The sequence below is a fragment of the Leptopilina heterotoma genome, unplaced genomic scaffold, assembly GCF_015476425.1.
Source record: "Leptopilina heterotoma isolate Lh14 unplaced genomic scaffold, ASM1547642v1 Lhet_8, whole genome shotgun sequence".
In the NCBI taxonomy this organism is placed as follows: Eukaryota; Metazoa; Arthropoda; class Insecta; order Hymenoptera; family Figitidae; genus Leptopilina; species Leptopilina heterotoma.
In genome coordinates this window covers 1,576,489-1,603,910 of record NW_025111180.1, presented here as the reverse complement: position 1 = coordinate 1,603,910, position 27,422 = coordinate 1,576,489, and the positions used below count along the sequence as shown (strand labels likewise).

At 25.8% G+C, this 27,422-nt stretch overlaps 4 protein-coding genes across 10 annotated transcripts; 2 read left to right on the top strand and 2 right to left on the bottom strand.

The window, feature by feature from the left end:
• Window positions 1-352: 352 nt before the first annotated feature.
• LOC122511034 (zwei Ig domain protein zig-8-like) lies at window positions 353-27,024 on the bottom strand. Of its 6 annotated transcripts, none has more exons than XM_043626030.1 (7): window positions 6,606-6,995; window positions 6,193-6,417; window positions 2,385-2,542; window positions 1,896-2,106; window positions 1,686-1,813; window positions 1,021-1,189; window positions 353-679 (listed from the first exon to the last, which is right to left on the bottom strand). In XM_043626030.1, exons 2-7 carry the CDS (start codon window positions 6,230-6,232, stop codon window positions 573-575), a joined length of 813 nt encoding a protein of 270 aa, XP_043481965.1. In that variant the 5' UTR covers window positions 6,233-6,417; window positions 6,606-6,995; the 3' UTR covers window positions 353-572. The 6 variants fall into 6 exon arrangements, with proteins under 6 accessions (XP_043481965.1, XP_043481966.1, XP_043481968.1 ...); XM_043626031.1 differs by having other exon boundaries at window positions 6,655-6,995; XM_043626033.1 differs by lacking the exons at window positions 6,193-6,417; window positions 6,606-6,995 and adding an exon at window positions 26,843-27,024.
• Window positions 8,566-18,273, top strand: LOC122511011 (E3 ubiquitin-protein ligase RNF216-like). 2 transcript variants are annotated; one of them, XM_043626002.1, is made up of 7 exons: window positions 8,566-8,719; window positions 11,452-12,450; window positions 14,620-14,856; window positions 14,931-15,307; window positions 15,397-15,657; window positions 17,660-17,846; window positions 18,080-18,273. In XM_043626002.1, the coding sequence occupies exons 2-7, from the start codon at window positions 11,539-11,541 to the stop codon at window positions 18,110-18,112; spliced, it is 2,007 nt and encodes a 668-aa protein (XP_043481937.1). In that variant the 5' UTR covers window positions 8,566-8,719; window positions 11,452-11,538; the 3' UTR covers window positions 18,113-18,273. The 2 variants fall into 2 exon arrangements, with proteins under 2 accessions (XP_043481937.1, XP_043481936.1); XM_043626001.1 differs by lacking the exon at window positions 8,566-8,719 and adding an exon at window positions 9,588-9,876.
• On the bottom strand, window positions 19,986-21,802 carry LOC122511022. Its single transcript, XM_043626018.1, has 2 exons — window positions 21,438-21,802; window positions 19,986-21,272 (listed from the first exon to the last, which is right to left on the bottom strand). The coding sequence occupies exons 1-2, from the start codon at window positions 21,668-21,670 to the stop codon at window positions 20,087-20,089; spliced, it is 1,419 nt and encodes a 472-aa protein (XP_043481953.1). The 5' UTR covers window positions 21,671-21,802; the 3' UTR covers window positions 19,986-20,086.
• Window positions 22,291-24,957, top strand: LOC122511031 (putative methyltransferase C9orf114 homolog). Its single transcript, XM_043626025.1, has 2 exons — window positions 22,291-22,509; window positions 23,708-24,957. Exon 2 carries the CDS (start codon window positions 23,714-23,716, stop codon window positions 24,842-24,844), a length of 1,131 nt encoding a protein of 376 aa, XP_043481960.1. The 5' UTR covers window positions 22,291-22,509; window positions 23,708-23,713; the 3' UTR covers window positions 24,845-24,957.
• Window positions 27,025-27,422: the final 398 nt, after the last annotated feature.

Below are 27,422 nucleotides of genomic sequence, written 5' to 3'. Positions count from 1 at the left end.
TATAGTTATTTTCAGTTTATTTTCCCCTGTAGAGGCGCTCGAATCACTAAGCGCTCAGACACGATTGTTTCCGGAAAAGTGTGTTAGTGTGACCATATCGAAAACCAGATCGGTCTCCTGATTCTAATATAAGAAAACTCAACGGCAATTTTTTATCCAGGTAGCACCCTAAGATAAGAATTCATCTCCATGGCTTAGCCTCAAGTGTAAGAGTGTAACATGAATAAATAAATTGTTAACTTCACTAGACACCTTCCTATTTTATTTAATCGGCAGTTGTTCAACAATGTTTATTCCACTTTTGAAAGAGTAAGGAAAATTTATTACAATTAATTATTAGAATCTCCGTTAAGATGATGTAATATTAATTTTTTATTTTATATTTTATCATAGTTTTGTAGAATGGTTTCTTTTTTGTACATGAGAAGTATTTTCTTTCTTTTATATATACGAAAGTCTGAGATTTTGAGCTTAGCTATCATTTCTGAATTGTTGTAGATTACATTATAATTATAATCCACTTCAATGAGCTATCAGACTGTTCACAATTCCACATCATGGCTTCTTTTGATTCAGTGATCATAGATGAAAATTCCCAGTAGTAAAGCTAAAAATATTACAAAGGGCGGATTCCCTAATTTAAGTTGTCCTCCGTGTTGCATTGCTGCTGGGTATTCTCCTGCAAAAAAAGTCCTATGTACTTTACATATGACATAAATTACAGTTTCATCTACATTGCACCTCACTGGAGGTTTTTTTCAATTTGAAAATTCTCTAGACTTTTTGTAGTCAAACGTTAGTCTACAATTAAGAAAATCCAATAATATCCCAGTGGGTACTGTGACGTAGGATGTCTTCAGGACGTCTGTCAGTTTAGAACATTCTAAAGAATGTTCCTAAAAGCGCTTTTGGACTCGTGTCTTTAGGATGTCCTTTGAAGGGACACTAAAGATACCCTAAAAAGCTCCCTAAAGACAACCCATATCCCAGTAAGTATATAGAGAACTTTTTCTTACGTACCATTTAGTACATGAACAGAAATCTTTTGGCTGTTAGCGTTGCTAGGATGACAAGTATAATCACCGCTGTCCGATGATTGTGCTCGTTGAATTAGAAGATAAGAGGTGGTAATTTCACCTTTTTCTGTGATTACAGACACACCACCCCTCGGACTATCATAATTGATTTCCTACAAAAATTTTAATGTTTCAGTTTTTCCTCCAAGCGATGAAATAAAACATTTGAAAGGTTCTAATTCTTGTCTTTATTAAGAAACAAAGGCACTAAAAATTTTGGGATTTGTAATGAGAAGTGCATCTGCTTTTCGTAATTTGGAAACGCTTAAAACTTTGTATTTCACACTTGTCAGATCAATACTTGAATGTGCCTGTATTTGGTCACCTTTTTGTTTTCAATATAATTAGGATTGAACGTGTATAGAACATATTCTTGAGATTTGCAGCTCGACTTCTTAGCATTTGCTTTGAGAGACACGCCCATATTAAGAGACAGCGTCTCAGCGTCTCAGCGTCTCAGCTGACGAGATATTTCATTGCAAGCGGTCAAGTGGGAAACACTCGGGAAGAGCGATCAGAATGATTAGATAAATTAGATTGGATTATTATCTCATTGTACGAGTGACTAGACTAGACTTTTTAGAAAAGTTTAATGACTTTAGCAAATACCTGGTGATTGTGAGTCCAGAAAATAGAAGAAGGTGGTTCTGGACTATGCCTTACTACGCAGGTAAGGTTCATCGTGCTACCTCTGTTTATGTACAATTCTGGACTTCCTACGATGGTAGTAACAGGCTCTGAAAGCAACAAGTATTTAAAATGTATTATAACAGATATAATATCTTATAAGAATGTAAAAGTGATTAAAATTTAGTTTACCGACAACAGCAAGATGCATGGAGTGTCCTATGGGCGGTGTTGTAGAAACCTGACATTCATAAGTTCCAGAATCTCTCTGCTGGGGATATTTAATTTGGAGGGTCCAATCCTCTGTTCGAGGGTAATTAGAAGCAACGAATCTCTGATCGGATGTATACGTATCGATTCCTACTGTTAGCAGATGTATGTCTCTATGTCTTACCCATGAAACCTACAACAGATATACATATTTATGGATAAGACTTCTATACAACAAGTTATCGAATTTCGGAACAGGTTCAAATTTTTAGTCTTTCAGACCTTATCTTTATACTAACACAGTAAAGCACTTTTGAAGACTTGACTAATAATAAAAATATTTGGAGCTCGTCCATATATTACGTTAACAATTTATAAATACTTTTGGACGGCTCTTACCCCTCCGCTGACCGTATACCCATTTCGTAATGTTAAACAACTAAGATAGAGAATTAAGGTATGTGCACTTACTGTTCGATCGTCCAAATTACGAACCCGACAGTTTAACTGTGCTGTTTTGCCAACCAACGCCGTTACGTTTTGTGATGCTGACATATCAAAATACGGACTTCGAATTGAGGGTTCAAATTTTTGAACATCACCATTATTACTCCAGCATCGAACAGATCCTGCGAAAATAAGTATTTGTTAGAGTAATAAAAAATTACGAGCACTTTTTAAAATATAACGCAATATATAAATAAACTTTAATGCCTCAATAATAACCGAATGGGTCCAGAAATATTTTTGATTTGGAAATGCGTCATGTCTGACAAATAAGGTTTTAACATTCAATGTTCTAAAAATTATTTTAGAATATAAAAATTAACAATCTTACAAGAAAAACTATATATGAATCAAATCCTATGGGAATCTAAAAAGGATTTCATATTAGATTCTAGATAAAATATAAACATTTATATTTGCTGTTATGTTTATGGGTTAGTTGCTGTTATGTTTGTTTATACAAATTTCTTGTGTAAAATCAAAAGTGCGTATTTAGCTTGGATTTCATGTCGAATTTCGTTATGAATTCGTAAAGTGTCCCAGAACTCGCCACGCGGAGTTTGCTGCTCTTCGAGTTTCTATTTTTTTGTTTTGTTTTTGTTTTTTTTTAATTCTTTTATTTCCTTTTTGTATTTTGACTATTTATGTTTTGTTCAATTGTAGATTAAGGACAGACTTATTGTTAGAGGGAAAACTGACTCTTGTATAATCAAAAGTGGCAATATTCTGTCTGGAATGCAAAGTGCAACGAGTGAACTTGTCTCTGCCATCACTATCACATACTTGCTTCGCAGTTTCGGTAACAAATTTCACTAACCGTTCCACTGCAAGTGTATGACAAGGATCTTGAATCAAGATATGAAAAGAATTCCTACTCTTTGTACCCTTGTTCACCTGTGATAAACTCAATGAACTCCTTCTTAGGCACATTCCGAAGAACTAGAGAAGTTACGCAAGATGTGGACCAATCAATCATCCCAAAGTAGTTTTTTGCTAAAAATATTAGCGTATCGAGTACGCTCAATGAATTAAAACAGAAGTCTGGGTTCGTCATTAATGAAGTCATTAATGAAGTCGCTTCTGATATAAACGTACGAACCTTTTGTACTTTTTCTACAGGTTCATGTATAGAAACATACCATACATATATTTTGTATTCAACGATGGGATTTCACGGTAGTGAGAATCCGTGGCTTGCGATTGTTGAGGTGTTTTTCCACTACTATCAGAATATATCAAGCGGGAGGTTCAATATCGTGATATAATGATGTGCACTGTCGATTATTGTCCAGTGCACACCATTAGAACTCGTCTGGCGATAAATCGGTTGTATTCAGAAGAGGTTTTCTACAGATTGCCTTTCCTTTGTCGAGAGGAACCATATGTGACAATTATAATGAAGAAAATGCAAGTACTCCTAATAATTTCAACTCTTTTTTAATATTTAGTATTGACTTTGACTTTAGTGTAGAGAAAGTTGTAAAGGAAAATTCTTAGGTGTAACCCCATTGAAAATTCCCACATAGGAATCGACATATTATGGGACCCAATATCAGATGTGACATTTTGAATTTTCGAAATTTTGAAAATCTGTCTTCAGATTCATAATCAGCGACCTCAAAAACTCCTGAGTGACAAGTTTCAACAAAATCCAATAGCTGGGTTGCTGGGTTCCAATAGCAAGTTTGCATTCAAAGTTTTCGGCAAGTTCACGAGGCAAACTTATATTTTCAAGGGAACATTCTTATAAAAAGCTCTTTAATTTTCCCCTATCCATTATACTTTCAAAAATGCATTTTTAAATATAGTATTTGATGGAATGTTTTGTCACATTAGTACCACATCGTGGTATCAATTTCATCTTTTTTCGACAAAGGCGGATTCTGCATTCTCACGAGTTCTCATTCAGCTATTACCCTTTGTAAATAGCTAAGTAGAGAATGATTTTCGGAAAATAAATAAGGTCAATCTTCTCAGAAACGCCACATTTTTCCTATCATATATTTGCCATAAATTCTTAACCGTATGAAGAAGAATTCCTATATATAAGTTTCAAGAGGGTTAAACCGCTCTCAAAGCCAAAAGAATTTATTTGTCAAAATACCTTTTTTTATAAAATTTAAAATTCTTGGCGAGCATTTCTAAGAATCATCAAAATGTTATTCTGTTCAATCAAAGAAAACTTTAATTTTTCTTTTTTACTTACTATTTTTCCTCAAATGTCTTAATCATTCGGAAACAATTTTACTCGAAATTTCATATAACTTAAACTATTTTAGAAATTGCTCGTAAACTTTGTTTGAAAGAGTAGTAAAAACAAAAGTACCGAAACAGTTTTAGGTTCCTGACTTTCTTTTATAATTGTTTTTTAATTATAAATATAAAAGTCCCTGTATACTTCAAAAACTTTAGGAAACATTTTCCAACTTTTTTTATGGATAGTTTCTTTTCCTACAATATTATGTAATATTTCTTAAAACCCACTTCTTGAATCAAGATAGGAGATGCATTATGATTCCATAATGATCATGTTTTAGAATTTACGGTTGAGGTTGATGCGATAGCGGCAAATGTCCTTAGTACTTTGAGCCAAATTAGTTAAGATGCTTTCAAGACACCACGCTTGAAGTGATTTTTTTTCAGATCTGAGTTCATCATGGCAACATTAACTATTTTTTTTTTAAATTTAAGTCTGTCTTTTTTAAAAAAAATTTGATCATTAGATATAAGTTTTTAAAAAGATCTTCTTTTCGAGTTATTACCAAACTATCCCCTTAGTTTAATAGTTTAATAGATTAATAAAGTTTTAAAAAATAATCAATAAGTAAGTAAATTTTTGTATACAAAATTGTTATATAAAAAAACAAAAAGGGTTTATCATTTTTTAAATTTATTATTCAAACATGTATAGTGTTGCATGTCGAGCAATTAATCTCTATCGGCAAATTCTTGTCAAACTCGAGAACATCATCAAAATAACAATTAAAACAATTGAATTTTACAGTTTCATCTCACTTCTTTTATAAAAGGAGACGGAAAAACAAATGACGTCTATTTGCTCGAAATGCATCACTTGGCATGTAGAAAATTTTCCTCGATTCTTGCAATGAGTCAACACTGTCAAAAGCTTTCATCCTTTTCATTTATCTATGAAGACAGGAATGTAAAATTTTATAAAGTAGAACTTGAGAATAATCTATAATTAAAAAATCGTTTTGTGGGAACTAATGAAAAAAGTTACTACGACTATTGACAATGGTTGCATTTAAATGGATTTAACTTAAATTCTAATAAATTATTTTAAATTGACTCTAAATAAGTTTTTTGATTATATATAGATCTTCTTAAACTTTTTTCTTCTTTTGTGCAAATTTAATACAAATCAAATACTTTTAATTAAAATTATTAACTTCAACGAATTTAAAACTCGCTTTAATCTTATATATTAAAAGTTATGCTAAATTTCAATTATCGCACGAGTTAATAGTTTTAATTAAGAGTATAGGAAATTTATCACCAACTATAAAACTTAATTTTCATTGATTTTCTTTTAATGTATCGACACTCTTAAAATGTTCTTATATTTCTGAAGATAGAAATATAGAATATTAAAAATCAAAAATAATATTATAATGATATTTATATAAATAATATTTTTTATTAATGTTCTATTTATGAATACTTATACTATACAAAATAAATAATTTTTGAAAAGAAAAATAAGAGAATTATAAAATCCTATGTTCTATTCTACTATCAAAGGAAATCTTACTTGCGAAGAGTACACTTAAAGTCAACAGAACGCTCCTCATTTTTAAAAATTTCTTCTCTCTAACCACCAAAGCAGGCTATACAGCAGCATACTCTTTCTATTCTTTCATATTTCTCGAGATATCCACGAAAATACCTAATTATAAGTACAATTCCTCATCACTCGAGAGATAAATAATTAAAAACACCAAGTGCCTCTTGCAGTAGATTATCTCATTAACTTCACCTTGAAAGTGCAATACACAATGTAATTTTGAATATTGTAAATTATTATTCAATCATACAACTCCTTTTCTTTGTAAAAAAATCTTATTTATGATTGTATTATTCCAATTTTATTTTCATAACTCATTTCATAATTTTATTTAGTAAAAAAAACCAAAAAAGAATTTTCGAAAATTATTATTTTATTACGTTTTTTGTATGCTCTTCACTTAAAACAAATATTTACACATTCACGTACAATTTTATATTGTGCATCACTTTTTTTGTTCATTCTTTCGTTTTCGAACGAGTTTTCAAACGATTTTTCAAATAATGAATTTTTGTAATATTTTATCCGCCCTTCGAAAGAGTAAATATTCAACTTCATCATATTGTCAGGTGCACAAATAATAACAAAGAATATAAAAAACAAGTGTCAACTCTACAAAAAAGTAGGATTAGATTGAAAATATTTAAATGAAAATTTTCATTCACAATATAACATTGAAATTTATTTAATCATAATATTTTTTAAGAGGAGCAGTGAAAAAGTCATGAATATGAGACGTTGCTTGAAAAGCCTTTTTAAGAGTACTGATGTGAAATTCCACAAAGTGTAAGTTCTGTCAACCAATATAGGTAATATTGGAGATGAGGAGAGAAAGCATACGAGACGCAAACGCGAGCGCCGGCGCTTTGATATTACCGGCTTTTTTCTTGCACTCTTTACTCAGCTTCCCTGCTAATCTAATAGGGTAAATGAACCAACTACCGAGGCTGCTCCATTTGTCAATGTTATCATGATAGTAACCAAAAATGTTGCCCACAATGTTTTATTTATTTGCGGGGATATAATATTACTATCTATATTATCTTTAACATTTTATAATACAAATTTTTCTATTTTTTTCACATTTAGATTTTTGTTTCCATATTTAAGTAAAAAATAGAATTTCGGTGCCAAAAGTGAATTTTGTTTAAGCCAAAATTAAATATGATGCTTTTTGGGGTCAATAAACAAAAAAAATTTATTCTTTCAAGTTTGATGTTCTTTTACCCAAAAAAATGTGTTTATAAGATTACCGACTTATTATTTATTTATTTGATATATTTTATTTATTTTATTTTAGACTAAACAAAATTTTTCGTGTGATCCTATCCTCACATGAGTTCCTACATACAAATAAAATCATTACGATTCATTCTTTTATAACTCGTTCAATTTTTGACCGATTTTGATGAATCAAACATGAATTTTTTTCAGAAAATTACGTATTTTTAGAAAATTATATACAATAAAAAAATTTTATATTTAAATATAAAAAAGTAAGAATAAATTTTCTTTTACAGTTTTTATAACTTTTGACCCATTAATTTTAATTTTTTCATAAATAATAATCTCTATCATAATTTCATCATTAATTAAAAAAAATGTACCGAAATTTGCATTTCTACCTTCATTTAATTAGAAAGTCGTTCGTAACCGTGAAAAGTCCTATAAACAAATGAATTACAATGCAAAGATTTCCTTTTCCTGAGGTGGTCAAATTTATGCTGCTCGTATAAATTTAAGTGACGATATATCTCAAAATTAATTAAAGTCTTCAAGATAATTTTTTTTTTTTTAATTAAAGATGAAATGATACAGGTTATTATGAAAAAAATTAAAAATAATGGGTCGAAAGTTATAAAAACTGTAAAAATTATTTCTCAAAATAATATTTTATTAATAATGCAAACAAACCAAGGCAAAAAATGAAATAAGCAACGTAATTAATTGCCTAGCTCATCCGTTTTTGACTAAAGATATTAATTTCTATTGAAATCCATTATCCATGACTATATATTAATCAAAAAAGACGTAAATAATTTTGTGCACTGTTGTCATTGTTATCAAACGTTTTTTTTGTAACAATTAAACATAACCTAAAATGTTTAGGTTGAGTCAACAATATCAAATAATGTATTCAAGACTTGAGGCCAGGAAGGAAGAGTAAGGAGACCGAACTCTGTGTTGAAAGCGCTTTGAAAATGTCTGAGAAATATGCACGAAAAGTGCCAGGCTCACTGCGTTCTAGTCGACCTCCAATTAAGTTGATCATGCGCATAAGCTGTGTTGTGTCTCTGTTTCTCGTAAAAATTGTGCGAGTGAGATGTAAGATCTAATGTTTACATTTAGCCGGTCTTAGTGAGATACATACATATACAATACATTTCGTTTTAATAATTATTTATTTATTTTATTTAAAAAATGTCGTGTTGTGTGCCAGGATGTAAAGAAAGAAAAAGAGTCTAAAAACATTAGTCTCTTCTATCCTTCTACGGTATGTAAATATACTCTAGTTATAAACACAATTCTTCTTAACCATTTTCGCAAAATTTTTCCCTTTTCATAAATATATTATTAAATTATTTTGAAAATCTAAATAATATCACAATTGCAAATAAATAAATTTGCTTTTAAAATTAACACTGTTTAAACTATGTAATATTTACCTTGACATAACCACACTTTTCATCTATGTCAACACTGAACTTTAGTTCAATGCGCATGATCGACTTAATTGGTGATCAACTAGAACACAGTGAGTCTGGCACTTTTCGTGCATATTTCTCAGACATTTGTAGAAGCAGAGTTCGGTCTCCTTACTCTTCCTTCCTGACTTTCTCAAATCTATTGTGCGTTGGATGTTGGTCTTTATTATGAAGTCTACCAAAATCGTAAAGGTGTGTATACCTCTGGCAATAGAAAATCAGTAAAGAAAATTACATTAAAACTATTAGTATTCATTATTATTATTAATTTAAAATTATTTAAAATTATGTTAAATTTAAATATGCAAAATACATATTAAATTACTTTGAATAAAAAAACCGAAAAAAAGTATAAATGCACCCTTATTTTTCGGTTTACGATTTATGGAGCATTTACAACAGGTGTAAAGCTGAGTCTCCAATAGGTGCCAATGTAGGTGCAAGTGCCAGTGCCAGTGCCAATCCCCAATACATTTTAAATGGGTTTGGCACTGGCACTGGCACTTTCACATGCATATTGGCACCTATTGGAGACTCAGCTTAAAGGTGGTAAATTAAGTGCTATACAGAACACAATGCAACGAAATCTATGGGGTAGAAAAGGACAGAGATAAACTTTTGTGCCTTTTTTTATCTCATTCATCACGTTCGCGAATTTATTGTGCTCAGGGCTTTACGCACAGTAACTCAGCTGCACAACAAATTGTTTTTTCTGTTTGAATATTATAAACGATTTCTTTTCTCGTCAAGTCAATCAGTAAAAAAATTGAACATTGTCGGGATTTTTCATATTCAATTAATACGAGTTGGTAAATTTAATCTAGTCTGATTTTTATTCACTGTCTTATGGATTCTACTAAATAAAATCATTCAACACTGACGTTACCGTATGTCTCCTGTGATTTCTCTCAAGGCCTCGTATTTATGTAACGGTTTTTTTTACTAGGTATTATTTTTCTTTTAATTATTTATTTTTCTAATAAGTTTTATTTGACTAACTCTATTTTTTATTTAATTTTTATGATCATCCCTATTTCTCAATTCATTACTAATACCATGTATTTATTAACACTCAATTTAAATATTTTCTTTCAAATACTGCAAAATGCGATATTTTCTTGAAGTGTATACTTATTCATCCTTGAAATTTTATTTGAGTTTTTAATTTTAGTGTACATATTATAATTTTTTTAGATTGCTGGAAAGTAATAAAACGCACATTCCGACAAGTGTGGTTTTAATAAAAATTGTACTTCAACGCAACGTTGTATTTTTAATCCGAATCATTTCGCGGATCACAGTTAGACGTTGTAATAAATTTAATTAAAAATTTAAAGAAAGTTACAGACTGAAAAAAAAGATAAAAAATATATAAATAATTCCCCCTTTTTGGAAAATGAAGTCCCTTTTTTATATAAAAGTTTCTTCATGTAAAATCCAAAATATATTTTAAATAATTGAAAAATTTTTAAACACTTCGAGAATTTTCCCTAAAAAATTTTAAAACATGTTTGGAAATTTTCTTGTATATAATATTGTTTGCAAATGAAAAAAAATAAAATTAGTAAAAATTTAAAATTACAAAAATTTTTTGAAACAAAAATTCAAGAAAATCGACGAATTTCTCGATTTTGAAATTTTCTATAGAAAAAAACAGAAAAACGACAATTTTTAAATTTTCAAAAATTTTCAAAATCGTTCAAAAAATTATTTTTTGCGTATAATTTAGTTGGAAAATAACAAAAAATTCATAAAATTAGTCAAAAATCAAGATTTTTAAATTTTCTGTAGAAAAAAAACAAAAAAAAAAACTCGACAAATTTTAATTTTTCATAAATTTTTAAAATCGTTCAAAGATTGAAAGTTTCGCGTATAATTTTGAAAATGAAAAAAAATAACAAATTTAGTCAAAATTTAAGATTGTAAAAACTTTCCTACAAAAAAAAAATTCGAAAAAATTGTCGAATTTCACGATTTTAAAATTTACTATAGAAAAATTTTCAAAATCGTTCAAAAACTTATTTTTTGCGTATAATTCAGTTGAAAAATGAAAAAAAAAATGTAGACGAAATTTAAGATTGCGAAAAATTTTCTGCAAAAGAAAATTCGATTTTGAAATTGTCTGTTAAGAAAAAAAAGAAAAAGCCGACGAATTTTAATTTTGCAGAAATTGTTAAAAATCCATCAGAAACTGAATTTTCGCGTATAATTTTGTTTAAAAATCATAAATTTTCTATTTGAATAAATCACAAATTTAATTTCACTTAAATTTTGAATGCTCAAATAAACAGAATTTCTTCTTCGGTTTAAATATTTTGAAAAATTATTTACTATTTAAAAAAAATGGAAGAATCGAATGTTTGAAATTTTCTGAACGTTTACTTAATTTTTACATTTTTTAAATATAAAAAAATGTTTTTTAATAAAATAAATAGTAACAATTATATTCATGTTTGTTTAAATTCAGTTTCTGTCTGTTATTTTTTTTCATGGAATTAATTTATTTCGTTATTATTTTCAGAAATTTTGTCAATTCACGATAGTCGAGAAAATTTGTCTTGATGTAAAAATTGAAGGGTGAACTATAATAAAGCAAAAAGAAAATATAATGGATCAAATAGATAAAAATAATTTGCAAAAAGTTGAATTAGACAAAGCTTCTGCGCCCCAAAGGCCAGTAGCAGGTTGCAGTAAAGAAATAATTAATATCCAAGAAAATGAAAATGAACTCACATTATCCGATGTTCTAGAAGCTCTTGAAGATATTCGTGTGAAATTTGCAGAGCGAACTGAAGAATTTGTTCGATTATTTGCAAATACTGAAGGTGACATTTCAAAAAGAATCGAAAATGAAGAAGAGATCGGTGCTATTCATTCACTGGCAAAGAATGTGTCAACTTTAAATTTATCTGACGATGGAGAACAACCACCAACTGTTAAACCTGTCGCGATCGCAAGCTCTTCGAAAACTGATGAGCTTTACTGCAAAGATACTTATTATAAACTTAGAGGAATTTTTCCGAACATCGATCCTTCTTTCATTAAAGAAAAATGCAAAAATCCTCCATTTAACATGATGGGACTCAGTAAAGAAGAACAACTTAACATGTTCGTCGCAGTATTATTAGCCGATGGTTCAAATCATGAAATTCCTATCGAAATTAGTGACGAATCGGATGAAGTTGATGAAAACAAAGACGAACAGTATGAGAGTCTTTTGGAAATATTTCCTGAAGCTGATCCGGAGTATTTGAGAAAAATTGTCGATACGTGTAATGGACAAAAACTCGAAAATTTTATTCAAACTAATTTAGAGAAACCAAATTATCCAACAAGGGCTGAGTTTCTTGAAAAAATGAAAAAAAAAAAAATTATTCGAGATCATACAACAGAATTTAGTGTTGATAAATTTCTCCAAATGTTTCCTAAGCCTATTGAGTATTTTGAAAATCCAGCACGGAAATGCGAATATAATGTGAATTCGAAACTTTTTCTAACAGACTACTTCAATAAGCATAAGGTAATTCAATTTTATCAATCAATCAATTGAATTTGCTTCAAGTCCGTAAAAGTCATTTTTTAAAAAAAAAGGTCCTTAAAGTCCGTAATTTGATTCAAAAAGAATGAAAAGTTTGTAAATTGTACGATATAATTTGAAGAATTTTAGAGAATTACAAATAATTATAGAAATTTAATAATTTTCAAAAGTAATGAAATTCTTAGCAGAAATTCAATTACGTTCAAAAATTTCATTAAAAATTCTCGTCAAAAATTTCAATTATCTATAAAAATAATTAAATTCTTCTCCAAAATTCAATTATTTTCAAAAATAAATTTCAATTATTAATAAAATTCTTGGCAAAATTTCAATTATTTTCAACAATGTTATTTTATTTTAAATTTAAATTTTATTTTTAATTCAATGATTTTTAATATCTACTATTTTTATTAAATTTTCCAAAAGAATTCAATTATTTAAAAAAAAATTAATAAAATTCCACCCAAACCTTTAATTATTTTTACATAATAATACCACAGGAATTCAATTATTTACATATTAATAATAATAAAGTAAATGTTCCGGTAATTTGTTCGCAGTTTTAAGTTAGTTGTTGTTTGCTTTTTTGTTTCTTAACTTTTTTTATAATTTTTCTTTCCAAATATTTTCAATTTGAAAATTAATGTATTGAAAATCATCGAATTGTTGCAAAAAATTTTGTCAAAAAATGTTATAATAATTCTTTCAAATAATTTTATTATTTAGGTAAATAACTGAATTCTCGGAAAGAATTTTATTAAAATTTTAAAAAATTCTAATTAAATTCTTTTAAAGAATTTCTTTAAAATTTTGAAAGCAATTGAATTTTATGAAGAAGAATTTTATTAAAATTGTATTGAAAATAATTAAATTCTTGAGAAGAATTTTACTATTTATAGAAATAATTGAATTATTTCAAAGAATTTTAATATTTAAAAAATTAATTGAAATGTTTCGAAAAATTTATTAAAATTTTAAGAAATAATTAAATTGCTTAATGAAGTTTATAGAAATATTTGAAAATAATGAAATTTTTTCGAGAAATTCAATTAAAGTTGTTTCGAAAATAATTTAATTGCTTCAAATTTTTTGACGAATATATATTTAAAAATTGCATTGAAAGTAATTTAATTTTTATGGTATAGAATTTTTTAAAAATATTTTGTGAATCGTTGAATTATTTTTAGAGAATTTTAAATTCTTGTTGAAATTGAATTTATGGAAATTTTTGAAAATAATTAAATTCTTTTGTGTAATATTAATTAAATTGTATTAAAAATAATTTAATTCCTGCAAAGAATTTTAGTATTAATGAAAATAGTTGAATTATTGTTTCGAAAAATTTATTAAAATTTGAGCAAATAATTGAATTTTATGAAAATATTTAAAAATATTTGAATTCGTCCGAGGAATTCAATTAAAATTGTTTTGAAAACAGTTGAATTTTTTTAAAGATTTTACTATTTAAAAAAATAATTGAATTTTTTAAAAGTTTTCAATTCTTTTGATGAATTTCCTAGAATTTTTTTAAAATAATGGAATTTTATTAATAATTTTAATTGGAAATTTTTAAAGTAATTGAATTTTATGAACAATTTTCGTTAAGTTTTTTAAATCAACGTATTTATTAATAATCAAAATTAAACATTTTATTATTGAATTTTATTAAAATTTTTTAAAAAATAATTAAACTCTTAGCATTTTATTACAATTTTCTAAAATAATTAAATTCATTCAAGGAATTTTATTAAAACATAGAAAATAATATTAAATTCTTTCAAAAATAAACATTTTCCAAGGAATTCAATTATTTAAAAAAAGATTTTTTTAATTCTTCATCAGATTTCAAATATTTTTAATTTTTTAATAGAATTTCTCGATAAAATTTAATTATTTTCAAAAAGTTTTTAAAAATTCTGAGAATTTCAATTATTTTAAAAAATGTGAATAAAATTCTTGACAAGAAATTAATTATTTTCATAAATAGTACAATTTTTCTCGAGAATTCAATTATTTAAAAAAGTTTTGATAAAATGTTTTATATAAATTTGAAAAATTATAAAAAAATATCTAATAATTTTTGGTAATATCATTATTTTAAAACTTTTGCGACACGGAGAATAATTAAAATTATTTTTTCTTTGATTTCAGATTGTTACGATACAAGCAATTTATAGAAAGAACAATTTTAATTTAAGTCTAACCGCTAATGTATTGCAAAATAAGAAAAAGGATTTGGTATCGAAACGACGTACTAATTATTCAATTGATAGAATTCAAGAAATGGCTCTAGTTCAAGAAATTACTTATATTAAATTCAAAAACGAAATAGTACAATATTTGGAGGATACGAAGAAGCGAGATGAGGAAGATTTTAAGAGATGTAAAGTTAGTTTCATTTTTAGAAGTAAATAACAAAAATCTTACAACAAATTAATAGTTAATTTGAATTTATTTCATAGGAACAGGGTTTATTGGTCGAATGTCAGTGCTGTTTTAGTAACGAGTGCCTGCCGAAAAAGTGTTTCGCCTGTGATGGCGGTCACCTTTTCTGCAACACTTGCATTTTGGTGGGAAGTGAGTCCAAGATCGGAGATGGACTGTATCAGATAAATTGTTTTGAAGACTGTGAACGAGAATTTAGTCTTTCGGTGCTGCAGAATGTTTTACCACCATCATTATTCAGCATTCTTCTGCAGAAGAGACAAGAGGCGGAAATAATTGCTGCTGGCATAGAAGGATTAGTGTCGTGTCCTTTTTGTCACTTTGCTTCTATACCACCACCGGAAACAAAAGTCTTTAAATGCCTGAATCCGGATTGCATGAAAGAGACTTGCAGGTGAGTTTCCATTGAGTTTAAAATTTATGTAAATGTGAACTTGTGTTGTAAATATGATTGTGGAAATCTAAACTTAATTTTATCTGTAGATCTTGCAAAGCATTAAATCATGTTCCATTGAGCTGCGAAGAATTAGTGAAAGAAGACGAAGCCCGTCTGAAGCTCGAGGAGAACATGACGAAAGCACTGGTACGCACATGTTACAAGTGCCAAAAACCCTTTTTCAAAGAAGAGGGATGCAACAAGATGACTTGCATGTGTGGAGCTTCAATGTGCTACCTGTGTTTAACGCCCCTCCAACAAGGAGACTACAAACACTTCAATGGACAAGGAGCGGAAAATGCAAATTTGTTAGTAAACAATTTTAATCCTTTGAGGATTAGTGTTTTTTTCAAGCAACAAGAACATTTTCTTCTTTAAAACGATTCAATTATTTTCGAAAAATACTCGAAATTCAATTATTTTCAATATCTAGTATTTTCATAAAATTTAGCAAAAGAATTCAATTATTTAAAAATAAATTGATAAAATTCATCCAAAAATCAATTATTTTCATAAATAATAAAATTACCACAGGAATATAATTATTTAAAATAAAATTTTCATAATATTTATTAATTATATTTCGAAAACATTATTTATTTAAAACAATGTTTATAAAATTCTTATGAAGAATTCAATTATTTTCAAAAATAACAAAATTTTTCACTGAAATTTAATTCTTTTCAAGCATTTTAATAAAATTTTTCGCAATAATTCAATTATTTTAAAAAATAATAAAATTCTTTTCAGAAATTCAATTATTTTTGAAAATTTTAATAAAATTATTTGCAACTATTCAATTATTTTCATAAATATTAAAATTCATCGCAAGATTTAAATAATTTTTAATACAATTTTACATGAATTGCTAAAAAAATGTAATTATTCTTAAGAATTTAATTTCAATTCCTGGAAAAAATCAATTATTTAAAAAAATTTTTTGTTTAATTCTTCGAATGAATTCAATTACTTACAAAAGTATTAGGATTTTTCACAGGAATTCAATTATTTTCAAATATTTTAATAAAATTGTTCGACAGTAATCAATTATTCTAAATACAATTTTAATTAAATTTTTTTGAAATAATTTAATTATTTTTTTAGATTTTAATAAAATTCTTCCCAAGAATTCAATTATTTACATAAATAATTCTTTGAAAGAATTCAATTATGTTTGATAAATAACAAAATTATTCCCGAAAATTCAATTATTTTCATAAATAACAATATTCGTCACAAGAATTTAATTATTTTTAAAAGTAATAAATTTCTTCTTGGAAATTCAATTATTTAAAAAATTCTAATAAATTCGTTTGCAAGAATTCAATTATTTTCATAAATAATAAAATGCTTTTTAGGAATTATATTATTTTAAAAAAATTTAATAAAATGACACATAGACATTCAATTATTCTCAAAAATTTTAAGAAAATTCTTTGTATAATCTAATTGTTTTTAAAAACTTTTCACAATTTAATGATTTTCAATAATCTACTATTTTCATAAAATCCCCATACACAATTCAATTATTTCAATAATTGTTTGTAAAAATTTTCGTAAGAATGCAATTCTTTTTATGAATAATAAAAATTTCTCAGGAATTCAATTATTTAATTTATTATTTACGAATTTCTTTAATTGGAAAATTATTTGAAAACATCAATAAATTATTTTTTAAGAAAATCAATTCTTATTAGAAAATTCTACGAGAATTCAATTATTTAAATACAAACATTGATAATGTTTCTTAAAATTCAACTTAGGAAATTTTTAAATAATTGCATTCTTTCGACGAATTTTAATCAAATTTTTAAGAACAATTATATTTTTCGAGGAATTCGATTAAAAATGTTTTAAAAATAATTGAAATTCTGCAATGAAGTTTTATTATATTTATAAAAGTAATTGAATTATTGCGAAGAATTTTATAAAAAAAAGTTTCAAACAATTGACTTTATTTTAAAAAATTTATACAAACTCTATTTTTAATGTTAAATTTTAAAACATTTGATTTTTTCGAAAAATTTATGCAAATTCTATTTTAAATAATTGAATTCATGTGAAATTTAAATTATTTTGGAAAATAATTGAATGTTCGTGTGGAACTTTATCAAAATTTTTGTTCAATAATTGAATTATTTTGGGAAATTTTATTAAAATAGTAGAATATTGAAAATCATTGAAATATTCATCAGAATTAAAAAAAAATTTTTTGAAAATAATTGAATTTCAAAAAAGAATTTTGATATTTATTAAGAAAGTTGAATATTCTTTGAAAGAATTGCGTTAAATCTTAAAAACTCTATTTAGGTGTCCTTTATGGAGCGATGACAAGCGAATGAACGCCGAAGCAGTTAGAAGAATTGCTGAAGTCACAGAAAGTGAACTTAAGAAGAAAAACCCCAATTTACAATTAACCGCGAAATCAATTTTACCAGCATTGCCACAAAAAGTAAAGGGGCCTCATGAAAATATTCCTAACGCAGATGCATTACCGGTGAGTAATTTACACTGATTTTAACATTTTTCATAATTTTTTATTCTTTATTGAACCTTTAAAAATATCTAAGAACCAAACTATTTTATTTCATCCTGTGAAATTTTGATCTTTTTAAAAAAAGTACGTTACAACAATTAAATATAAATGAAAAAAATTAAAATAAAATTAAAATAGAAATTACACTGTGTAAAATATAATGATTTGACACTTGTGTACCATATTCATTTTAGGAACACATTTTAAGAATGGCGAACAATCCGTAACAGCGATTTAGTGAATCAATCTTCCAAGTGCCAAAGGCTACTCAGGAATTTATTTTCTTCTACGACATTAATTTATTTTTATTTATAAGCGACAAATTAATTTACCAAACACTAGTCATCAACTTTCTTCAATGTGAGTTTCTCTATAAAAGCTTGCTACCGTGATTGAAGTATGTACCTTCTAAACTAGTCGAAATTTTATTTATATTTTAATTTAATCTAATTTAATCTAATCTTCAAAATATAAGGTCTTCCACGTTATTATTTGTATTATACTTAAAAAGATTTTCTTTCATTATTCAAAAAACAAATTTTGGTGGTGGTTGTGGTTGACTGATAATATTATATTGAAAAAAATTTGATTTAATGAAAATTGTACCTGTAATGTCGATATTAGCAAAAAGAGTTTGTAATGCTCTGACCTTGTCTTAGGTCCATTTATTTTTAAATTTAATAAGAAATTATTTAATGCACTTTTACTTCAATTTTAGTGAAAAAATGATAGTGAGAATAATTAATGTTATTTTTATATCATTTGCGAGGAGTTTAAGTATTAGATTATTCCAGTGAAAATCGTCAGAATTTCTTATTCGATTTTATATAACAAAAAGTGATAAAAAATTTGTGATTTTAGGACAATTATTATAAGAAATTTTATATAGTGCATTTTTTTATTTAATATAAGATAAAAATATTATAATTTTCTTAAATTTTGTATGCATTTAATGAGATAATAATTTAATAAAAATGTTTATTCGAATTTTTTCGTCTATTTTACTTGAGAATTGAATCCTCAACTGTTAAAATTTGTAAGTTTCCATCTTTGTTAAATTTATTAACTTTTATTAATACTAATAAAAATGTATTCCAAAATGAATTTCAATTTCAATTTTAGAAATTAAAATTAAAATTTGTCGTACTTTTAACTAACAATTCTGTAGAATTAATTTTTTTGAAAAAGTTTAATTGAATTTTTCTTTTTCTAGACAAGATTTTTATTAAAATTCTTCAAAATAATTGAATTTAAATAATATTTTTAAAAATAATTGTATTGTTTCGAGAAATTTTATCAAAATTGTATTGAAAATAATTGAATTCCTCAGAAACATTAATTTTATTATTTATAAAAATAATTGAATTCCTTTGAAGAATTTTATTATTTATGAAAATATTTTAATTCTTGCGAAGAATTTTCTTATTTATGCGAAAATAATTGATTTTTGCGGAGAATTTTACAATTCATAGAATTGAATCGTTTCGAAGAATTTTATCTGAATTTTTGAAAATAATTGAATTTTTCGAAGGAATTTTATTAATTTTGAAAATAATCATTTTTTTAAAAAAGAATATCACCAAAATTGTTCAAATTAATTGAATTTATATTAAAATTCTTGAAAATAATTGAATTTAATTAATATTTTTAAAAATAATTCTATTCTTTCGAGAAATTTCATTTTAATTGTAGTGAAAATAATTGAATTCTTGTGAAAAATTTTATTATTTATGAGAAAATTGAAATTTTTGCGAAAAATTTTATTAAAATTTTTGAATAATAATAATAAACAAGAATATTTAATATTATTATGTACTTAATAAATGAATTCTTTAAATTTTAAATTTATAATCATTCAAAAATTGATGTTTTTCTTGAAAATATAAAATTTTTTAATTTACAAATTTGTAAGAAATAGAGAATTTCCTAGTTATAAATAATCAAATTTACAACATATCCAAAGTTTATTAAAATCGATCCAGTAATTTTTGGTTAAAAAAATAAGTTTTTGATTTTGCTTTCCCAAAAAAAGCAAAGATTGAGTTCAAAATTGCAGAAATTTATATTCATGGGGAGCAAATTTGAGGAAAAAATATAATATTAACATTTTAATGTTACTTTATTTTGAAAATTTATTTACAATAGAATTATTTCCAAAATATAACTAAAAATCTTAATATATTACAGTCCTGTCGTATAAATCAATTCGAATCGAGTAATCCTGGAACCCGGTATAAAAATGTGCCATCGTCATCATAAAATGAATCTCTCACTCTGTAGGTCATTCCCATTTTATACCGTCGTCGTGGAATTTTTATAAAAGCTGCAACTTCAACATCATCAATATTCTTTTTATGCCATTCCTTTACGCAAGTTTCTAAGCTACTTTTATTTGACCCCAAGGAAATTTCATAATTTTTTTCTTCTAATGCAGGAGTCAGTTCCGTTTTGAGTGTCGAAATAGATTTATTGTTTTCAGAATTTTTAGAATTGTTTAATTCTCGACTTGTTTGTGAAGTTTGTAATTTTTCATTTACCTCAACTTCAGACATTTCATTTGTTGATGGAAAAACTTTACTTTCAAATAAAATCTTCTTTTCTATTTCCTTTTTGTAAACACTTTTTAAAACAATGTCTTCGATAGTGTTTGAATTTTCCTTAAGACGCACACTGCTTTCTAAAAATTCATCAAAAGTCACACGTTTATTGCGTTTGTTATCATTACATAAATTTGTCGAATTTGCAATTATTTCTTCTTCTGGTGGGGACGAATTGAATTCATCAAATTGAGTATCTTCAATAGAATCTTTACGGTTATTAAACTCTTCAAAAAATTCATTTTGCTCCCTAGTTTCGGAAAAATTTTGATTAACTTTTTCATTCATTTCATTGCTGGTGATACTATTTGAATTTGATTCACTTCCATTGCTGCTCGTTAAAAGTGCCTTAGCAATTGTTAAATATAATGTACTTGTTGGTTTTGGAATTTCTGCTCTAGGTGTTACAAATTGCTCTGCCAATTCATCTTTATGGCTGAGAATAATTTTTCTGTCACTGAATTTTTCAAGATGTTTTGTCAGCATTGGACTAACGGACAATTCTCCATCACGAAATGATATCCAATTTTCGGCAACTTTCTCATCGTAATTTAAAATATTTTGTTTTGTTTTAACACTCCAATCGTTTTTTAAAACTTTTTTTATTGTGCTAGGTAATGCTGGAAAACTTTCACTCAATTTTTCAATAGTCCACTCATCAGGATTATTTCTATGAAGAAGTTTTATTTGCTCCTTTTCAGCGAATGTTAGAAAACTTGGTTCTGCTTCTTTAATAAATTTGTTTATTGTCATTTTAGTTTTTATATTCAATTTCCTAATTTCCATTTCCCTGGAAATTACAAAAAAATTAATTAATTAATTTTTAAAGATTTATTTAAAGTTTTATTTACAAAATAAATATTTAATCATTATATATTAGAATTTAAACTAAAATAGTATTTTAACTTCGATTTGAAGGTTAATTTTCAAAATATAGTGAAATTAAAGTACTAACCTCTTATGCATTTTATATGATTGACCAACTTGATCGAAGTTAGGTTCTCGGTAATCAATATCATCCTTAAGACTTTCCAAATCAAAATTTTCATCTTCACATTCACTCAATTCTCTCAGTCGATTTTCAATGCCAGGATTGGCATTTCTTCTTTTCTTCAAAAATTGTAAAGAATTTCTCCTTTTCACACTTAATGCCTTTGTTGAATAAAACAATCTAGCTGTTTTTATCATTTTGAATTTGAAGAAATTAAACAAGTTTTTTTGAATAAAATATACAATAATTAAATATATTTATTCGGTGTAAAATATAATAAAAACATGCGGCATATTATTATGTTTTTAAAATTTCTCACTGTGTCTGATGTTTACCATGTGTTTGCCCTGGATTAACATATGATTAATCGTGATTGGCTAGATCCAATAGAATGTTCAAAGCCGTTCGCTAAAGGTGCGATTTTATAGGATAAATAGAAGCTCTTCTTTGGCAATCTGCATGAGGTAGAAAAGGACACATAATTATATCTGCCTTTTCTATCTTATGTAAGGGTGCATTCACACCTTTGTCGGTAGAAACAAATTTTTACCGAAATCGCCAAAGTTTAAAGATTAAACAAAATAAATAAATAACTAAATACAAAAAATAAAAATAAAATATTTATATTTAGTAATAAACGAAAGCCTTAGAGAAAAAAAGAAATTTCTTTAGAGAGAAAGAAAGACATATACTTCTATCCTTGTTACATTCACTACTCAACGCAAAACGCTGCGTTCGAACGCAAGAATGTAAACACAGCATAATATGCGATCGTAAATTTATTGTACATTGACCTTTACTTTTTCAATTCAAGATTCTAACCTCAATTTATTTCCCAAGTGTCAATCATGTGTCAATAATAATAAACAATATTTTTTGTTTATTGATTGATTGTTGAAGAAAAACAATTGTCATAAAATTTTTGTTCTTTAATAATTTTTATAATTATTTCAATGTTTTCTAATTGTTAAAATTTAAAGCATTAAGTTTGTTTTCTCTCATAATAATAACGATTTCCTTAAATTTCGAATTTCATGTAAGTATGGAAATTTATTTTTATTTATTTTTTTAATATATATAAAAAGTACGAAGTGTCTATTTCGCTCGTCAAGAATTTTTTATTTCGACCGTAACAAAAATACACAGTGACGGGCGAAATAAGAAGAATATCTTATTCTAAGAAACTGGCGAAATAAAAAAACTAGATTAATTCGCCCGTAAGAGAAATTATGACATGATTTATATAATAATGAATTAATTAGGAGAACTAAATTATTTCGTCGAATATAAATAATTAATCATAACCTCCAATTTATAACAATTTACAAAAATCACTGAATCTGATAAATTAAAAGGATTAAAAGAAAGTCTAAATTTTTTGTTAAATTACTATTATTGCTGCTAAACTTTCTTGTACGAGGAAAATTGAATTTCCCAAAAATTATTACTTAATACTTTCATTTTTAAAATAATTTTAAAATTATAAATAAACTTCATCACGAAAATTTTAATTATTCTAAAAAATAGGAAAAGTAAAAAAATGATTGTACATTTAATACCTTTTTGAATAACGAATTCCTTCGACTAATTATATGCAAATTCTAATTTAAATAATTGAATTCCTGATAAATTTTTTTCTTACGAAGATTTTTATACAAAAAATTAATTACAAAATTTAATTTTGTTTGGAAATTTTATGAAAGTAGTAGATATATTGAAAATCATTGAATTGCGAAAAGTTTTTAAAAATAATTATTAAATTTTACAAAGAATTCTATTAAAATTTATGAGAATAATTGAATGCCCGTGTGGCATTATCTTAAATTTTTTTGAAAATAATTGAATTCCTAAAAAGTATTTTATTATTTACAAAAATCATTAAATTCTTGCGAACGATTTTATTAGTTTTTTAAAATAATTGAATTTGCAAGAAAAAATTTATTACTTTTGAAAATAATTGAATTCTTGTGATGAATATTGTTATTTATGAAAATAATTGAATTTTGCAAAGAATTTTATTAAAATACATCAAAATAATTGAATTTTCGTGGAATAATTTTGTTATTTATCTTTAATAATTTAATTTTTGGGAAAAATTTTATTAAAATCTAAAAGAATAACTGAATTATTTCAAAAAAATTTAATTAAAATTGTAAATATAAAAAAAGTATTGTAAAATTGTATATAAAAAGTAAACAAAAATTGTAATTTCTATTTTTCTCTTTTTACGACAGGAAAATATGTCAGGAAACACAAAGAAAAATTGGACCGATCACAATGCAAAGCATAAAGAGAAAAGAAAAATTCTAATGGAAGAAAAATTAGAAAAAAAATCGAAAAAAAGTTCTGAAAATGATGTAGAAATTTCGAATGACAGTGAAGTGAAGAGCAAAGACATAAAGAAAAATTGTATCTCAACGCTTAGTATAGCAGTGCCAGGATCAATTCTAGACAATGCTCAATCTCCCGAATTACGGACTTACGTCGCTGGTCAAATTGCTCGTGCCGCGTGTATATACAAAGTGGATGAAATTATCGTTTTCGACGACAAGGGCGACGCAGCTCACGAGAAACTAAAAGAAAAACTAACTACCAACGAAGAGAGTAAATCCTGCCTTCAATTGGCTAGAATATTACAGTACCTCGAGTGTCCTCAATATCTACGTAAATATTTTTTCCCTCTACACAAAGACCTGCAATTCGCTGGACTATTAAATCCCCTCGACGCTCCACATCACTTGAGACAGCAGGACATTTCTCTCTTTCGCGAAGGTGTCGTTAAGAACAAACCATTGAAAGTAGGCAAAGGTTCTCAGGTGAACGTAGGACTTTTAAATGACGTCTACGTTGATAAAGTTCTCACCCCTGGAATTAGAGTAACTGTGAGACTTAGTCAAGAAGATGTCAACCTGAAGAAACTAAATGGCGTTGTAGTTTCTCCAAATGTGCCTAGATTAGAAACGGGTACCTACTGGGGTTACTCCGTTCGTCTGGCGAATTGTGTGAGTGAAATTTTCACAAAGTGTCCCTATGCAACGGGCTATGATCTATCCATTGGCACTTCGGATAAGGGATCGAACATTGACGATGTCTCTAATATGAGTCTCAAGTATTTTCATTCCTTAATTGTTTTTGGAGGACTCTCTGGTTTGGAGTCGGCCATTGAACAAGATCCTGTTTTGGATACCCAAGATCCTACTTTGGTATTCAATAAATATTTTAATACTTGTCCGGAGCAAGCTTCACGGGTTATTCGAACTGAGGAGGCTATTCTTATTTCGCTTGCTGAACTGAGGCATAAATTGTCTCCAATACATCAGCCAGTCAAGAATCAACAATTTATGGATACTGATTTTGTAAATAATTCCTAATTAATTAATTAATTCGAATTCGAGAATTTGTTACTGTTAAAATCTGCACGAATCTTATGCATTTTTATTCATATACCATTGTTGACTAATAAAAACAAGATTTTAAATTTGTACTCATTATTTAAAATTAGTTAGTTAGTCTTTAACTTCCGAGATTTTTAATAAAACAAGGTAAATAAAACGAAAACATTCGGAGAATGATAAAAAAAAATTACTTCAATGTTTCGAAATCTAAATAATATCCTCTTCAGGGAGTCTATCAATAAAAATATACAAAATTAAAATACAAATAATAATTTAAAAAATATTTAATATTTTAAAAGTAAAAGTTAAACAATATTATATAACACTTGTAATTTGTTTCAGTTATTTTCAATATATAATATTTTTATAAAATTTCGCAAAATAATTCAAATATTTAAAAAAAAATTAATAAAATTCATCCAAAATTCAATTATTTTCATGAATAATAAAACTCATCCAAGAATTTCAAAATTTTAAGAATTTTTAATACTATTTTAAATTAATTAATCGAAAAATTCAATTATTTTCACAAATAAAGTTTTCTACGAGAATTCAATTATTTAAAATAAAATATTCATAATAAATATTTATTATGTTACGAAAAATTAATAATTTAAAACAAATGTTTATAAAATTCCTATGAAGAATTCAATTATTTTCAAAAATAACAAAATTTTTCACAGAAATTCAATTATTTTCAAATATTTTAATAAAATTGTTCAAAATAATTCAATTTTTTTCATAAATAATAAAATTCTTAGGAAATATTCAATTATTTTCGTAAATAATTAAATGCATAGCAGGATTTCAATTATTTTTAATAAAATTTTACAGGAATTGCTCAAAAATTTAATTATTCTTAAAAATTTAATTTTAATTTATTGAAAAAATCAATTACTTAAAAAAAATGTTTTTGTTTTAAATTCTTCGGAAGAATTCAATTATTTACAAAAATATTAGAATTTTTCACAGGAATTCAATTATTTACAAAAATATTGGAATTCTTCACAGGAATTCAATTATTTGAAATGCTATTTAAATTAAATTTTTTTCAAATAATTCAATTATTCCTATAATTCAATTATTTTGAGGCATTTTAATAAAATTCTTTGCAAAATTCAATTATCTTTATAAATAACAATATTCATTACAAAAATTCAATTATTTTTATTTTTTCTTGGAAATTCAATAATTTTAAAAAATTCTAATAAAATCGTTCGCAAAAATTTAATTATTTTCAAAAAAATTTAATAAAATGTCACGCAGACATTCAATAATTCTTTAAAATTTTAATAGAATTTTTTGTAAAATTTAATTATTTTTAAAAACTTTTCGCAATTCAATGATTCTTAGTAAATCTACTATTTTCATAAAATTTCCAAACAGAATTCAATTATTTAAAATTTTTTTTTATAAAATTCTTCACAAGAATTAAATTATTTTTATAAATATTTAAATTCCTTTATGAATAAGAAAATTTGTTCCAGGAATTCAATTTATTAGCAGGATAAGAAAGGAGTAAATATTTTTGATAATAATTTAGGAAAAAATCAGGAAAATAATAAATATAGAATGGAATTTTTCTAACTTGAATTTAGTTTGCGACTTACGATAAAAATTGTCTGTTAATGTGTCATTTTTTCGTGCCCTTTTAAATAAAAAAATTTTTTTACTATGAAAAATGTATCGTGCATTTTATCATTTCAAAACACCTGAAAATATTTTTATTATTTTTATATTTAATACACTACCATTTTTTGTACCTCAATTTCATTCAAGAAATAATGTTATGCAACGAATATGTATTCATTATAACAAAACTGTTTCTGATCCTCAATCTAGTTATAGATTTATTTAATTCATCTCTCAACGAATTTATTCGATTTATTCATTCTACTTTCCATAGCACATAATTATTTTCTTCCTTATTTTCCAATTTTGTAAAGATTTATATTTTAAAAAATATTGCATTACCTTGATTGTTTTATTTTGTACTCCTGTTATTAGTTGTAACTCTTGAATTTCATAAAAACAAATTAATAAAAAACATAAAATCTTTTTGAAAAAAATAAATTTTTATTAATTAGTGACATTACTGACAAAAAAACTATGGGTTATGTTCAGGAAAGGTTTCTCTTGATTTAATATTCATTTTTAATTATCTGACGTCAAAAACAATTTTTATTAACTATTTTATGTACTAAATAATCAATAAAAATTGTTTTATCACTTCAGGTTCAAAAAGTAGACGTAAAATCAAGCAAAAATTTTCATAACCATAACCTAACCAACAAAAAGCGTTACATTTGTTTACAATCTGACGAGGTCAATGAACTATTGACGAAACAGCTAATAAAGACTTCTGTCTTAAAAATAATATTTGCTCTTTTCATTATTCAATTAAATCTAACCAAAATTTACTCCCCTTGCTCCAAAAACGACCAACATTCACATTAACAAATTGAAATTTCTTATTTCCTTTTTCCTTTAGACTAAAATCATGACTTTTCGTATGAGCTCAATGTTTATTATTTTTGTTTCTTTCATTATGTAT

What these genes read in the sequence shown, in the direction of transcription:
- LOC122511011 (XM_043626002.1), top strand. Translation starts at nt 11,539, where the DNA reads ATGGATCAAATAGATAAAAATAATTTGCAAAAAGTTGAATTAGACAAA. An exon ending in AAGATTTTAAGAGATGTAAA is followed by an intron (nt 14,857 to 14,930) that starts GTTAGTTTCATT and finishes TTTATTTCATAG; the next exon opens with GAACAGGGTTTATTGGTCGA. An exon ending in GGAGCGGAAAATGCAAATTT is followed by an intron (nt 15,658 to 17,659) that starts GTTAGTAAACAA and finishes AACTCTATTTAG; the next exon opens with GTGTCCTTTATGGAGCGATG.
- LOC122511034 (XM_043626029.1), bottom strand. Translation starts at nt 6,232, where the DNA reads ATGAGGAGCGTTCTGTTGACTTTAAGTGTACTCTTCGCAA. An exon ending in GTAATTTGGACGATCGAACA is followed by an intron (nt 2,107 to 2,384) that starts GTAAGTGCACAT and finishes TATCTGTTGTAG; the next exon opens with GTTTCATGGGTAAGACATAG. An exon ending in CATGCATCTTGCTGTTGTCG is followed by an intron (nt 1,814 to 1,895) that starts GTAAACTAAATT and finishes TGTTGCTTTCAG; the next exon opens with AGCCTGTTACTACCATCGTA.
- LOC122511022 (XM_043626018.1), bottom strand. Translation starts at nt 21,670, where the DNA reads ATGATAAAAACAGCTAGATTGTTTTATTCAACAAAGGCATTAAGTGTG. An exon ending in TCATATAAAATGCATAAGAG is followed by an intron (nt 21,273 to 21,437) that starts GTTAGTACTTTA and finishes TGTAATTTCCAG; the next exon opens with GGAAATGGAAATTAGGAAAT.
- LOC122511031 (XM_043626025.1), top strand. Translation starts at nt 23,714, where the DNA reads ATGTCAGGAAACACAAAGAAAAATTGGACCGATCACAATGCAAAGCAT.